The sequence below is a fragment of the Halichondria panicea genome, chromosome 2, assembly GCF_963675165.1.
Source record: "Halichondria panicea chromosome 2, odHalPani1.1, whole genome shotgun sequence".
NCBI classification, from domain to species: domain Eukaryota; kingdom Metazoa; phylum Porifera; class Demospongiae; order Suberitida; family Halichondriidae; genus Halichondria; species Halichondria panicea.
In genome coordinates, this window is record NC_087378.1 from 1,309,186 (window position 1) to 1,324,858 (window position 15,673).

General features: G+C 43.2%; 2 protein-coding genes across 2 annotated transcripts; one reads left to right on the forward strand and one right to left on the reverse strand.

Moving 5' to 3' along the window:
- Positions 1-9: 9 nt before the first annotated feature.
- Positions 10-15,583, reverse strand: LOC135331752 (vacuolar protein sorting-associated protein 8 homolog). The gene is made up of 47 exons (XM_064526997.1): positions 15,408-15,583; positions 15,074-15,139; positions 14,687-14,787; positions 14,344-14,437; positions 14,096-14,128; positions 13,923-13,980; positions 13,685-13,744; positions 13,488-13,567; positions 13,344-13,430; positions 12,961-13,028; positions 12,854-12,901; positions 12,690-12,789; positions 12,559-12,615; positions 12,121-12,216; positions 12,017-12,058; positions 11,820-11,897; positions 11,676-11,759; positions 11,486-11,572; positions 10,735-10,845; positions 10,381-10,471; positions 10,264-10,310; positions 10,040-10,132; positions 9,791-9,837; positions 7,642-7,784; positions 7,368-7,450; positions 6,889-7,030; positions 6,528-6,570; positions 6,403-6,475; positions 5,245-5,364; positions 4,977-5,014; positions 4,698-4,779; positions 4,395-4,487; positions 4,282-4,338; positions 4,055-4,137; positions 3,843-3,927; positions 3,443-3,681; positions 3,132-3,270; positions 2,805-2,894; positions 2,426-2,587; positions 2,097-2,178; positions 1,922-2,004; positions 1,639-1,710; positions 1,265-1,437; positions 673-802; positions 383-421; positions 242-322; positions 10-182 (listed from the first exon to the last, which is right to left on the reverse strand). Exons 1-47 carry the CDS (start codon positions 15,540-15,542, stop codon positions 135-137), a joined length of 4,143 nt encoding a protein of 1,380 aa, XP_064383067.1. The 5' UTR covers positions 15,543-15,583; the 3' UTR covers positions 10-134.
- On the forward strand, positions 8,002-9,634 carry LOC135331754 (uncharacterized). The gene is made up of 3 exons (XM_064527000.1): positions 8,002-8,178; positions 8,281-8,707; positions 8,872-9,634. Exons 1-3 carry the CDS (start codon positions 8,097-8,099, stop codon positions 9,497-9,499), a joined length of 1,137 nt encoding a protein of 378 aa, XP_064383070.1. The 5' UTR covers positions 8,002-8,096; the 3' UTR covers positions 9,500-9,634.
- Positions 15,584-15,673: the final 90 nt, after the last annotated feature.

A 15,673-nucleotide genomic window follows, 5' to 3' on the forward strand; every position in this document is an offset into this window, starting at 1 on the left:
TAACCTCCGTTACAAGCCGCAAATGGTTGATAAAAGATCATGACTTTCAAAAGCGAAAAACAGGGTAAAATTCAACAGACAATAGCTATAATAAAAGAGACACAAATCGATGCTATTCAGTTGTCCGTGACTAATTAATCTGATAGTTTTGGGGGAGCAAGCCTCAGACTCACAGCTGCTTCCTGTAGCAACCAAAACACAGTATGAATGTACAGGAACAGGGGTGATAATAATAGCTCACCGTCTCAGGTCTGCCATGATACGATGCTCGGAAGTGTTTGAGATTTGCTTGCTGAGCTGGTTCCAACACAATCTCTTCTCTCTGTGTGATGAAATTCGTACTAGTTATTATAACAATAAAGTAATATAATTATATACTCACAATTTTCTTGTGTCCGCCTGAACTTGAGCTCCCAGAGCCCTGTACGAATAATAGAATAACGTATGAATATTGAACAGCCAGTCATCAAAAGGATACAAAGAATGAGCTTCCTAATTTTTGTGTAGTGCCACCCAAAATACTAATGCAGTGGGAAATAAACAAGTCAGCCCAGTGTGCAAATTGGGTCCACACAGTTACATGCAAAGACATTTCATACTAGCCAGACTGGACCAGCTTACACATCATATATCAAAAGACAACACAGACCCACACAATGATCTATAATGTACCTGTAGCTGGGTCCTGGCTGACGTGAGGTGTGGGGTGGAGGTCTTGTTACACACTACACAGGACATGTTTGAACTTTGCCCTCCGTGGTCAGTGATGCCAATGCAGGAGGCATGATACAGGTGCCCACAACTGTCGGTCGGGGGGTACAATACATACATTAATACCTCATCCGTTACTTTAGGTGTTTTGGATACCAGGAAAATGTATCTTTAATTAGTAGCATTGGGAGGTAGCACAGATTATTGAGCATGTCTAATAATGCATGGAACAATGCATTAGCATGCTAAAGAGTACATGTACTCTCTTGGGTTGGGAATATATCTACACTAATGCCTAAGGCCACCATAATTATTATACCAGGAAACCTTCAACTTTCAGGCAATCGTTTCTCGGAAAAATGTACATGTGTTTCACGGACAAGCAATTTGTAACATACACAAGGTAATTCATTGCCTACACCCAAAGTTGCTTGATGTATGGTAGCCTTCTCTCTACACGTATCTAGTGAGCTTGCAAATTTGTACCCTTCTGAAGGAGACCACCTCCCTCCCTAATTTAACGGATTCTATGAAACGTACACTAGTAGCCCACCTAAACACGATGACATCGTCTTTGGTGCCATCAGCAAGTGACTCTGCGCTCCTCGTGCAAATGACACACAGTCGTGTGTGAGGGGAAACTCCCCTCTGTACGAGAGTCCGAAGGTTTGACATTGAGCCTCGTACATCGTGGATTAGGATGTGGTTAGTAGTCTTCAGGAGAGTCTGTGTGGGTGGAGAGGAGGGGTGAAACATTGAATGCAAAAAATCTTTGTTGTTTTGATACACACATTGCACAGAGAAGCTACGTATATATATATATACAGTCTGGCAATAATCACTGAACCATACCACATGTGCATGCAAGGAATTGAGGTCACACTTTCCCAGACACACACACTCTCTAGGAATGTGCACGTGACTCACCTCTTCGTAGTTGTAGCTGTCCAACATTCCCATAACAAGCTGCTTGATGTCCTTGAACTGGAAGCTCCCATCCTGTACATGTGCAAAAATAAAACTAACTACTTACCAGATACACAATAATTATGCTCCTGCTACTCAAATACTGAGCAAATACTTGAGCAAAAGCCATTAGTATTATTGTAATTATACCCATGTTAGAATTATGCTCTTATCCAAAGAAAAGTTATGTTCTTAAAATGCCTACTCCTCACAAACTCAGTGCCTACAGTAACGACTGACCCACCTCCATGATCTTCTGTAGTATGTCCCTGAGGTCAATGTGGCCCAGCATGCTGTTCAAGAGGTTGCTGATCATCGACTTGTACACTGCATAGGGAGGGGGAAGAGGGTGGGGTCTAATATACATGTAGTCACTTGTCACATGCTTAAGGGTGGTTTTTACAATTACTGCAGCTTACTCTCGTTCAGCTTGTGATTGGGCGACTGCTCGTAAGTTTTCTGGAGGTTTCGTATCTTATCGAAAGTGGGGAACCACATAACCTGCAAAAGTAGCAAAATAATTCACACAAGTAACACTTCCGGCTATCAACCAACTGCCCCCCCTCCCAACTAGTCTAGTTGTACCTGCCCCGCCCTCCCAACTAGTCTAGTTGTACCTGCCCCGCCCTCCCAACTAGTCTCAGTTGTACCTGCCCCGCCCTCCCAACTAGTCTCAGTTGTACCTGCCCCGCCCTCCCAACTAGTCTCAGTTGTACCTGCCCCGCCCTCCCAACTAGTCTAGTTGTACCTGCCCCGCCCTCTCCTCGAGCTTGGTGGAGTTCCTCTGACAGAACTGGAGGAGTGCGGCCAGTATACCCTCCACCCTGTCCAGTCGTCGTGTCATCTCTCCGTCCATCTCCTCCTCAAAGCAGAGCGCCGTGCTCGTGGATTCAAGCTCCGTGGAGAATGTCTATGGGAAGAGGGGTGGAGTTAGGCGTGTCATTGGTCTTAAGTCAACTAAGTAATCACATTTTCAGTGGCTTGCCACATTTCTAAAGTCTCTAGCACAACCCGAGGAAACATTGAGAGCTACACATATAACCAAGTCTGAGAATACGCATGATATAAATTTAGAGATTCAGAACAGCCTGGCACTATATATCTTTATAGATGCATGTATGCAGTACCTCTAGGATGAGTTTGAAAGCTCCCATGATGTCGCCACTTCTCTCCAAGAGATACGAGGTGGCGTCTAGGATACGAGCTTTAGAGCACACCTGTGAAAAAAGGGGATAAAACAATTCAGTTTTGTCAACGGTGAAATATAAAGAACTTCGAGGAAGCAGTCAAATTCTTGGTTACACTGTACCCAGTTTCACTGTAATACAGTAAATACAGTGTTTGAGCAATAAACTAATTATTCAACAGTAGCTTAGCCTCTCCTACTTTTCACAGGCATAATGATGTATTAGGTAATCACTAAAATACTCAACAGCCATGATCATGTGACCCACCTCGAGTGCCTCCTCCAGTCTGTAGTTGTCGTTGGCCTTGAGGAATGTGTAGACGGCCTCAGGCTGGTAGCGACAGAGCAGCTCCAGGTAACGCTCCACCACGTGAGAGGGAGGGGCTATCTCTTGCTTCGACTGAGACCTGTACAATAGTTAAGTTAAAAACTAAAGTGCCACACCTATTAGGCTATCAACAAGGTATCATTTGATACCCCTCTTACACAAAAACAGTCAGTCACAACTTGCACAGGAGAATGTGTGCAGTTTATACATGTACAGTAGCTGTAAGAAAGTGGAGAGAGTGGGGAACTTACTTAGGGTCAAAAATCCCCTGTAAGAAGTTGAATTGCATGGCTGCATCAGGTTGTAGCTTGTAGGAGACCTCGGCCAACTCCAGTGGAAAGTCGAGGAGAACAAGACGTGCAGTTCCTCGTACGTCCGTGTCTACGAGCAGATGGATACTCGCTAGTACCGCTCGAGTGAGTTCCTCTCTGTCTGGTTCTGTGTACTGGTCCTCGTTCATCACAGCGTGAATGTAGGCAAACGATTGTTGCTGCATACAGAGAAAGCATACAGTAAAACACACACAGGTGGTATTGATGCAAAAATAGATCTAGCTCTCATTGAAAGCTAAACTAACCTGAGTACATGCATGTTGCAATAATTAGCTAGGTGCTATAAAACAGTATAAAGGTCAATGCAACTGAGACTCACTATTCGATGCTTGTCTCTAAGATAACAAGAGAGCACTTTCCCAAACTGTCGCTTCTTCTCGTACAGTAGCTCACACAAACGATAGCTGTACACACGGAGAACCTGATAATAAACTAAACATGTATATACACATGTATGCATGTGCTGCCTACCCCCTCCCCTCCCTTTGTGTGATGACATCATACCCCCAACATCTTAAGGGATTAACTCACAATCTTGCACTCTCAGCTTTCACTAGAAGCTTCTCCTCGTCAAACTTCTTGAGGACCCCAGCATTCCATAGCTCCAGCAGTGCCTGCAGGTGGGGTGCATGTAATAATACCAATCAGAATCATTGTCGCAAGCTGAGTAAGGTATGTATCTAATGTACAACAGCTATTTAACACTATTCTCATTTGATGTTTTTCATAGAGTCATTTGGGGAACCCCCTATAATCACCTGTTCTCTCTCCTCATTAACGAGGTCTTCGTCAGCATGAGTGATGTAGTTGAGCACCTGTAACCAGTGGCAACAGTGGTGAGAGGATACCGTCTCCAATAATGTGGGCGTACCTGATCATAGACGTGTTCGTCCACTCGAATACCAGCTCTGTACTTTGCACCCTGCCGAGCCAGGAAAGTAAACAAGGACCCCACCTGCGACGGCTGTACAGAGAGAAGGGGGGTAGGTAATTAAAGTATTGCGTTGAGTCACGTGATTAATGAAAGCACTGGGAATGGTCTTACTAGCTAGTACTTTATCCCTCTGGATCTAATAACAATCCAACTACAGTGTATAGGCTCCTTAAGTTATGTCAGCTGAAGTCAGCTGTCAGTTAATTTTTTCTCTGGTGTATTTTTTACAAAGTGACTCACTGAAAAGGTGCTGTGTTTGTCGTGCACCATCACAATGAGCAGTATGTCCACCACTGCCTGTCTACTGGGGATACCCAGAGCTCTGCACATACGTAGTAACACAGCTGATACAACAATCTCTATATACATGTAGATGCACTGTCATGGCAACAACATAATTATGCTTTACTACAAGCTACAGTAGTGTACGTGGATCGTCCTCGTGTAGTGCTTATGCCTGTATATTTCATAAATGCTATATTTATTACACATGTACAGTATTGTGTTGGACACACTTACTCCGAGTCTGTGCTGTCGAAATCCTGCTCTTCAAAAGCCTGTATACAGTGTAGCCAGGGTAGAAAAAAGCAATATAATATATACAGTACAAATCAGAGGCATAGCTTTTTGGTAAGACAAAACCACACATAGAACACATAAATCACTGTAGAATGTTTTAATAGTCTATCAGGAATTCTAGTAATGGCTCTCAAAGCAAGCTTGCTTGGTCTAACTCCTTCGAGTGGAACAAAGCAGTGAGTATATGTAATTAAGTAGATAGACTCACAAGAGCAATGACGTTGAGGAACTCTCGCGTGTCAAAGTTGAGCAGTGTTCTGATGTGAGGGTAGCTGGCCTTGTCGGTAGGGTTGTGCACGTTGGAGGAGTTCAGGAGAATCTCTAGTACCTGTACAAGAGGAGAGGAGGATGTGAATACTGATGCTGTGTCGTATAAAGCCATCTTGGTGGCCCTATAATCAAGTTCATGTACATTGAATAGTACACTGCACACTACAGTGCATTGCAGTACACTTGCAACAGAGAATTGCCCAACAGCAAAACCACAATTAGATAATAATTTCTAAGCCTAAACTTGCACCAAGCAAGAGTACTCTAGCTGTCTTGCACGTGTGTATGTGTATAAGCCCCTCAACAAAGGCCACCTCTGTATAATGGCCAACATTGCTCTCAAAGGTGTGACTCTGTTATAGATCCACGGACTGTACTGTCTAGGTAACATGTAAAAAGCAAACTGAACTGATAACCATTTTTCAGCAGACTCTCCTTGAACCTCTCTAGGCATGGGCTTGCCCTTCCCCCCTAAAAATTACATGTACAGTCAGTCAAACCGTTGCAAGCATCGTTGAAATGTACATACTAAGCTTTTCAAGAATGCTATTCAGTTTGGCCCTAATGAAGAGCAAGTATACATGTAAAGCTAGAATGTGATAATAATTATTATACTACACGGCAAGTGCACTGCAATCCACTGTATGTATCTGTATGTATGTATGTGATGACTAAGAAGTGTTAATGACTAGGGACAGAATAGGTGTGGCTTAGTGGTTAGGGTGGTGGCTTAGTAGATTAGATGATAGATTAGGCGTGGGTTCGATTCCCTCAGAGTATTATATTGATGTCAGCCTTCCCCTCCGTTCAGAGGATTGTTAATGATATTATTATTCATAACTGTAGTTTTGCTCTCAGGAAAATCTCTGTTGCAAGTGCACTGCAATCCACGCTATGAATAATTATTATTGTACAGGCAAAATACTACTTCTTTGTTGGATGACCCTTTTCTTTAGCAGTAAAGATCATCTAACGAGTTGTTCAATAATAGACAGAAACCCCATCCATGGTAAAGGATCATCTAATTAATGAGTTCCTTACAAACACTTCATTCATGATAAAAAAAAATCACACCACTTTTCCCCCAGCGACTTACTGCTTGCTTGGCTCTGAGTACATTGTCAGGTGAGATGGTTCCCTTGGGGTAGGCCAGTCCAGCCAGAGTGCACCTACAGACAGGGGGCACAGTGTACGAGTTATGGCTTAGGTTGAGTCACTCACCTGATGTATACCAGTAGCTTGTAGCCAATCTTGAGGTAGCCATCTGAAAGTAAAGTAAAGTCACATTATATGCTGCACAACAGCTATATCTTATGTACATACATTATACTTTTCACAGTGCATTGTTCAATTCAATATGAACAGTTACTATCAGCAGTTGTTGTGTAGGTCACAGGAAGGTCTGTAACAACACGGATATATTATGCTGAGATGGGCTGATTTTGACTAAAACTAAGGCCTTCAAATGTCACAGCCCATAGCTTTATTTAAATCGGTCATACTGACTGTGCAGTTACTACAGTTACTACACAAAACTGTCACATCTACGGAGAGCAGCCTGGCTGAGAGACTAGCCAATTACCTGTTAGGGGTTTGCCTTTCTTGAGAGCGGCTCTTAACTGAAGCAGGAGCTCTATCAGTGGTGTACTGTAGTCATCCAGCCCGGCATTATAGACGTGGATCATGGCGTCAAACAGCTGCTGGGACCAACACATCTCAATCACCTGTACAGGGAGGGAATGTGTGCACAGTTATGTGGGGAGGGGGTTCAAATTCATACACACATGGATAGATTTTTGCAATTAGTTTCCTAATGTATTTTAAGGTATCCACAGTTGCTACGAAACGGTACACAGGTAAACCAGAGGAGGTCCGACATGAGTACCTCGATTAGGCTGAAATACATGCATCAATGACTTTACTGTTGAAGTTTGCATGTGACCAAGTCTAATCAATCGAGGTATACTCGTGTCGTATCTCCTCTGCAGGTAAACACTTGCGACGACACGTATATTTATAAAGTACTGTTTAGTGACTCACTAGTAGTACTGAGTTAATTACCTGGTGAATGTCCAGGCACTGTGGGTTCAGCTGCAAGATGCATGTCTCCAACAGCTCGTATTCCCCGCGCTGAGAGTAGTGCTCTGAGATCACATGACAGATGATCATTGCATAGCTATAGAGACACACTAGCTATAATAGCTCGATCAGGCCCTTAATCGCGAGGCAACGTTTTTGAAAAATGGAAACCTCTTTGTGAAGGCATATAAAGGGCTTATAACAAGAAGAAGGCACAGCATGCAACTCACTATCTACCCTACGTACGACAACTGACCAATGAAATCCTTGGAAACGACCGTTCTGACTGAGCGTATCTTGTCGTCTTTGATATAGCGAGATAACTGCTCCAGAAACACAGCCTTGCTCAGATTGTCCTCGCTACTAAACGTGTCGTAGATACCACCAAACAGTAAGTCACTGCATGCAGTAAAGAGATAATGCACTTATATATATTAGGCAATTAAGATGAGAAATGATGTAAGTACTAAAGAAATGTACACACAAACAGCTCTAGTAAATATTTGTATAGGGGAAGCAGTAGAAGTAGTATCTGTTGAACTGAAAGATGACAAAAAACCGCCGGGAGTGGCAGGCATTCCAATAAAACTGTCGGTATACAAAACAAGTCTAGGTGCTACGTTGAAAGGTTTCACCAAAGTGTATTATATATAACAGTCACACAAAAGAATAGCATCAGTCTAGAGAAGTGAGCTGAAAACCAAGCAAAGCATGAATGTCAGAGTATTGGTAGGTGTCTACTGTCTAGTGGCAGCAGCTGCTCTTGCAGAGGTACAAGCCAGGGGAACCAAGGGTAAGCAATGCACTTACAGTTATGTAAGCTATACAGGCCTATAGCTCACTTGTCTGCAGTGGTTGACAAATAGAGTTCGTACTTTAGTAATGCTTTCTTCAGGGAAAACAAGAACAAGACCAGCAGGTGAATCTACTTTTCCCTTACCTACCACACCACCTAGAAATGTTTCACTACGAGTTACTACACCATCCATGAAAAAAGTTACTGGAGGGTCTAGTCAAGCACAAGCTACAACAAACGAGTCTATTTCAAACCAGACAACTACAGCTGCAATGCACGAAACAGAGACCACTGCACATGCAGCTATGACCACAGTATCTACCATGAACGAGACAGAAGCAGACAAATCGAGCTCTATAACTACTCCAACGATGGATACAGAGAGTGAGCAGATGACTCTAGTGATGGCAATAGTGGGGTCTGTAGTGGGGCTATTGCTACTCCTCGTTGTTGTGGTATGTGTCATCACCATCTGTACTGCAGCTGCTTCTCGACAAAAGATCAAAACATCCCCAGGACTAAACAAGTGCGTTAAAATGCACTCCACACCTAAAACAGCTGCATTACTCCCACTAGTTATTTACAAGACATCCTGCAGCAATAGACAAATCACTTGTTTGAAATACCACACACACACACATACATGCACACATTTTAAAAGTTAACAAACACACACACACACACACACAGTATCGACCATTCATTGGACAATCCAACATATGGCAACAAAGAGCAACAAGAAGAAGAGAGCGAAATGGGTGGAGCCAAGCCGGCAGAGGGACACATCTACCAGGTCTTAGAGCGACCACCACTACAGCCATCATCAGCTGCACACGCCTATGAGATAGTGGACTGTGATACTGAAGATGACTCTAGTACTGGTACTGGTGGTGGATCACATGACTCCAGTACTGGGGTATCACAGTTGACCACCGCCTCATCTTGCAACAACTCATCAGACACTGAGAAGAAACGATGCACACATCACGAGTACGAGATTGTACCAAGTTTCAATAATGCTCCCAGGTCGAGACTATCCAACTATGATCATTTGATAGAGAAAGATGGAGGAGCTACTAGCCACAGAAGACACTCGCTGAATGATCGTTTGAGTTTCAGCACAGCCACACACGAATATGACACTATACACAAAAAAGAAATGATACAAAACACTATCAAAACGAGTGATGACTACTCTGCCCTGGAGGTCCATGGCTATGCAGTACTGAGACCACACCCCTCTGCCACACGATCACCCGGGGGGAGGAGCATGAGCACAACACAAGACGGAGAGTACTCGCACCTTATGCATCACTAGTCACAATAACTATGCATGCTACTATACGAAACATACAGCACTTCATAAAATGTTTGCACGCGTAACTATTATTTTGCTTATAATTATCATGCATATACCGTAACAAACAACACATGAATATAAGCACTTCTTTCACTTCCTTCAATGTTTACGATACAGATTTTCCCATAGATAGATAATTGCTAGGGAATCAATGTTTTGTTATTCAAAATTAACTTTGTGTGTCCACAATAATTATGAAATGGTGATGTCACATGTACTACTCAATTACACCTACACACATGCACGTACCTCCTGTTGATTCTTAGACAAGCATCGAATGCCCACTGCACCAAGGTCTGAAATAATATAATACCGACAGACATTGTAATGTGAAGTATGTGTTATCGTACATCCCTACAACACTAGGTCAAACAAAGCCAAAATAAGTGCATTATATAGACAAGCCATAATCACACAATTATAGTCCTGAAACAATAGATACAACCCAGGAAATACACACCCTACACCCTAGCTAGAGATTGGTAGCTATGAGGTTACCTTGTAGTGGAGTCGCAGCTGTCTCTCGTTAGAGGAGCTGGGTTTCTGCATCATGACCCCAATGTCCATGTACGCCTGGAGGATATCAATCACCTAGCAACAAGGGGGGAGATAGCAATCAGTAATGTCTCTGATTACAAGGTCTGCAATAGATAACTAGTTATACTTCGACAAGTAGTAAGAGTTGCTACAATGTACTACACACAACACACTAAGAAACCAACCTGCTCTGCTACTTGCTCCCTCTTTTTTTTAGGACTACCGGAAAGCCCTGATAAATGAATAGAGAGATCATGTCACATGTTAACAACCTTGATTAGTATAGACATGCATGCACTCACCAACAACAGCATGTGCCTTTCCCTCGTACAACTCTAGCCCCAGCTGCAGGGCCTCCACAAACCGACCCTCCCTCACTAGGCGACCAAGACGCTGTGTGTGTGTGTGTGTGTGTGTGTGTGGGTGGGTGTGTGTGTATGTGTTGTGTTGTGTGTGTGTGTGTGTATGTGTTGTGTTGTGTGTGTGTGTGCATGAGAAGAGCTAGGTAAGTATAAGTAATGTAAGTAAAAACCCACCCATATTTACAAAACTGCAGCTATAGGGTAACATTTCTAAGAATGTCCATAAATTGGTGCCAATTCTCTAAGACAAAATAAAGGACATTATGGGATACATGTACAAAGAGCTAGACACACCTCTTTCCATGTCTTGATAGTGACAACGTGTACTGCCTTGAGCCCCAGTAAGAGTAGTTTGCTCTGGTAGCTCAGCACGGAGGAGTAGCAGGCGTGCTCACTGGCCACCATCTGACAGTAGGGTGGATGCATGGAAATATAATAATTATGACATAGATAGTAGTACTTCTAAGCTTTCAAAGAGTCAGAAAATCGTTGAAATTGGATCCAGTTACGGCAGCTAAAAGAGTCCCTGAACAATTGATTGTAGTTGAAAACATCTTTCAACAACTATAACTTTATACTGTTGATACAATTTCAATAGCAATAGAAAGAGACCTTTCAAATGGTGCCATCAAAGTTTATAATTGAGAGACAAAATTCGGCCATACCATGCCCATGTTCAAGGCCGAAAAATGACAAATTATGGCCCCATCGAAATTTGGAAAGGTTTCTTTATAAAAATCATAACATTTTCGACATTGGATCACGTACTAAATATGTGGTAGCACAGTGTGTATATTGTACAGAGTAAACCTTGTACAACACACTAATCAGACAAGGAGGCCTCCTCCTCCTCCTTGGACCTTGTAGCACAGTGTGTATATTGTACAGAGTAAACCTTGTACAACACACTAATCAGACAAGGAGGCCTCCTCCTCCTCCTTGGACCTTGTAGCACAGTGTGTATATTGTACAGAGTAAACCTTGTACAACACACTAATCAGACAAGGAGGCCTCCTCCTCCTCCTTGGACCTTGCAAGAACTCACCAGTGCTCGGCTGACATTGCCACCTGTCTCTATGGACTTGAAAAAGCTCGAGCTGTACACCAACTCCACCTGTTTCAGATCCAGCACCTGCACAACAAAACATTCACGATTGAAGCTAGTTAGTGGTATAGTTCAGGTACATAGGCCAAATGCACCATTGGTACATGTGCTGGTGCTGGTTAGAGCTTACCTCAATCTCACTGTCTGTCTTCACGCTGAGCAGGTGGATTCTCTCTGTTGTATCCATGGCAACCACAGTGTACGCATTAATCCACTGTTAGTAATCAAACAGCAGTGATCAATCATGACAACAACACAACACGTGTACACTTACCCTGAAACTAGCAATCTCAAAACTGACTTCGAGTTTCCTAAGTAGTCGAAAGTTTGGTCCAGTTTTGCTGTTGAAGTACTGTGTGCAGAAACAACAGCATCACTAACACTACTACCCACACACACCCACACACACACGCACACACACAGACACAGTGTTTAACAACTACCATTCATGTGTTAACCACAACATGTCACCTGAATGTAGTTTATCTTGTTCCCTTTTGCAGCAGCAAGGACCTGATAGTGAAAGTGAAACAGTACAAACTATATCAGCTAGATGTACATACAGCTGCACTCACAGGGTCAACGGTGGTGTACTTCTTCTTGGTTGTGGAGGAACGATGCTCTATGACCACATGATGCCAGGCCAGCTGTGGCAGGCAATGCGGCTTGCCCTGGGGGGAGGGGGGTATGTATAAATGGCAAAAATTGAATTGAAGGCAATTAAATTACACTATCAAAGGGTAGGGAAGTGAGTACATGTTTGATTAGTATTCATGCATGTACCGAATGTTTTGGCAAACTTTTGTGAACGTTGATCAATTCGCAAAAATAAAATTGCAAAACATAATTAGTACTGGTAATTACACACGATCCTTTGCCAGAGCGCAATAGTTAGACCGCAAAGGATCAATTTTTCTGCTGATTTGGCTCATTTGCAAAGATTTTTCGCTCGCAAAATATTCTAGTGATACGTACGGTATACCTATAGTTGATTCAGAATATTAAGTGCTTACTCTCAGAGGTAAAGAGATGAGGCCTTTCAGCTCCGGGGCTAGAGAGAGAATAAGAACCTGTAAAGAGGGTGTGACCAGGTTAGCTTGAGGTGGAGGGATGCATGCAGGGAGAGTAGGAGTAATATATATACCTGGGTCACTGTTGCTATGGCAGCAATAGAACAGTCTCTCAAAGGAGACTCCTCTCGATTTTCCAGGAGAAGGGGTTCAAAGGTCAAGGCCTCACCGTGACTACAAGGGAGTACAGTGTGAGTGGGACGTGAAAATGTTACTCTCTCAAGAAGTGAAAACTTACCATCCTGAGAAGATGCACTCAGCGACCCATGACCTCACTAATGCACGTCTGTAGAGAGTGATGTCATAGATACATGTTAGGCATGTACACATTAGTGTTGTGCTCACTTGAATTTAATCATGAAGATGTTACCACCTGTGTTGCTGAAGAGCACCAAGTTCGGATCATCAGTGAACTGGAGGGGGGGCACACAGTCTATACATGCAGTCATGCAGTTACAGCTAGTGTAGTCTAGGTGATAGACTTTACTATAATTATAGCTACTAAATATACGTGCAGTAAATGGTCATCACAAAGACTGATTTTCATACATGTATACACATGCCATGCAGTCATGTAGAATGGTTTAACACTAATTGCTTGCTCAGGTAAAGCGCAAATGAGTTAAAGAACCTCTAGAACATGCTAGGATACCCACATGTGAGAATTAGGGACAGTGAAAATCTTAAGGCATTAATTAAGCATAGCAGAGAAATATTTCCCCACGCACCTTCACGTTGAGTACCCCGAACCCAGGAGGGTGGAGGTCTTCCATGAACCGCAGACACTTGTTTGTGGTCACGTCCCAGTGTGTGATCTGATTGGACGACAGAGCATTATCACACTGCGAACAATATCAATTATAATCCCTCACCAGTCCCTTTGAGTGTCCGACTAACATCCTGGTACCATCAGCGCTGAGGTCCAGCGTTGACACCGCCCCAAACGCACCCACTGCACAGGGACACAGTCAACACCTTTATACAATTACATACCTGTATACAATGGAATGTAGCTACATACACACTCAAAGGATGGAGAGGCTACTGGCTACTGGCTAGGTGTACTCACTGTCCACATTGGCTCCTCTAGTGTATGGACTCAACACACACTTGAGCTGTTCCTGAGAGTCTGCAGAGACAAGATGGTGGTGGTATGAATAAGTCTGACTCCAACCAACCAACTAAAACTATAGGGCCAAATACAATTGTCAGTCATTACTCATTACATAATTGTGAGACATGCTAACACTGTGTGGTACACTGCACTACCATTCATCGTAGCTAGATCGCTTTACAGTTAAACTCACCAAACACGAGAACTAGTCCATGAGAGGTACCCACAGCGTAGTACTTGCCATTCGCAGCCTGGGGGCATGGAAACAGCTGTTATATTAGCGTGCCATAATTATTCTAATTGCAGCCAAATGGAACTCGCCATTCACTCAAATGCACTGTATGTAATTAATTGGGTGTGGTTTACCAGGGTGGTGGGGAGGCCAGCTTCACTGTGAGTCTGTGTACAGAGAGAATTCGTATTTTTAGTTAATACAAAGGAGCTTGTGGCTTGCCATAACAATACTGGTATTATATATAATGATGTGTACAACATGCACGGTTACAGTAATGTAACACAAGCTTTCTACCAGCTCAAGTTTGCTCAGCTGTATAGCAACCAGTCAGGAATGTGCTTCATGCAGTTGGTATGTTATAGCAGTTGCAGTAACTCACCGTGGCTTGAGACAGCTGGTTGGCTATCCCTTTCAGCACAGTCTGCCTCAGTATGGCACCCTCCATGCTGTCAGAGCTAGAGGCCACCTGGGTACTGCAGGGGGAATAACGGTACACATTATACACTTAAATTACAAGACGCTACAGCTAACTATGATTGCTGATAATTAACTTGATGAGAATGTTCAATTTTACAGCTAAAAGATGCCTTCTGTAACTCTAAGAGACGTATATAATTATACCACATTTCACATTTTGTGTTTATATCAAGAAGATATGATGGGCTATAGATTTTTGGGATTCAATGTGTCACAGTGTATGAGCTGATAGAAGATTATCTTACATCTGTTCCTGAGGCTGGAAGCTTGCGGTGAGGCTGTCTTGTTCCCCCTCCACCAGTTCAGAGATGCCTAGCTCGTCCAGGGTGGGGGCGGAGCTCATATCCTGGCGGGGGGGGGGTAGAGGGAAAGGGTGTGTGTGCATGTCAGTAATATTGAATGCATTACTTCAAGAGTGTGGTATATACGCAATCAACTCTGTGTAAGAGTTAATAGGATAAGCAATTGAAGTCTGAGTACTATACTGAATTGACTACCTATAAGCATGCAGATACTTAATACAGCTCGAATAATTATGTGTAAACACACGCTATATAATTATGCTGGGTATTGATTGCAAGGGCTCCATTACAGTTTTCACTTCCTGTGCACAGTAAACAAATTATACTCACCTCATTCAGGATGTCGTTGAGATCTGGCTGCTGGTCCAGGACTGGGATATCGTCCTCAAAACTCAGCTACATACAAAATCAAACTGGCATGCACCGTGGTACAATCACGTATATCTCTATGACAACATGTGTAGGCTCGTGCAAGGGGGGGATCAATGTGGCAACTGAATGGCATCTTGACTCTACGGAACTCTATGAAATGATCCACCGACAGTTACGGACAATTTTTTTACACAGCTAATATACTCGATGTGTATCTACAGACTAGACTAAATCAGGCAGATTACACACGGCCCCAGCTAGAGAAGGTACGTGTACATTTATAAATACATACCTTTGCCTCTGCATCCTTGTCCAGGATAGAGTGCAGCTGGTGTGCTGCATTCAGATTGGCCGATATCTGAGAGAGGGAGCTCAACTGATCCATGGACTGGGCCTCCACCCTGCTCTTTGATACAATGGTTGCCATCAGGTTTCTCTCTCACGTACATCAACGAGCTACTAGCTCCTCTCCAGCACAATTTATGGCTTGCAATCGACCTAGTCTAATAAGAGCTTGCTTGTAATGCTTTTTTACTGGTCAGAGATGATAGTACAGCC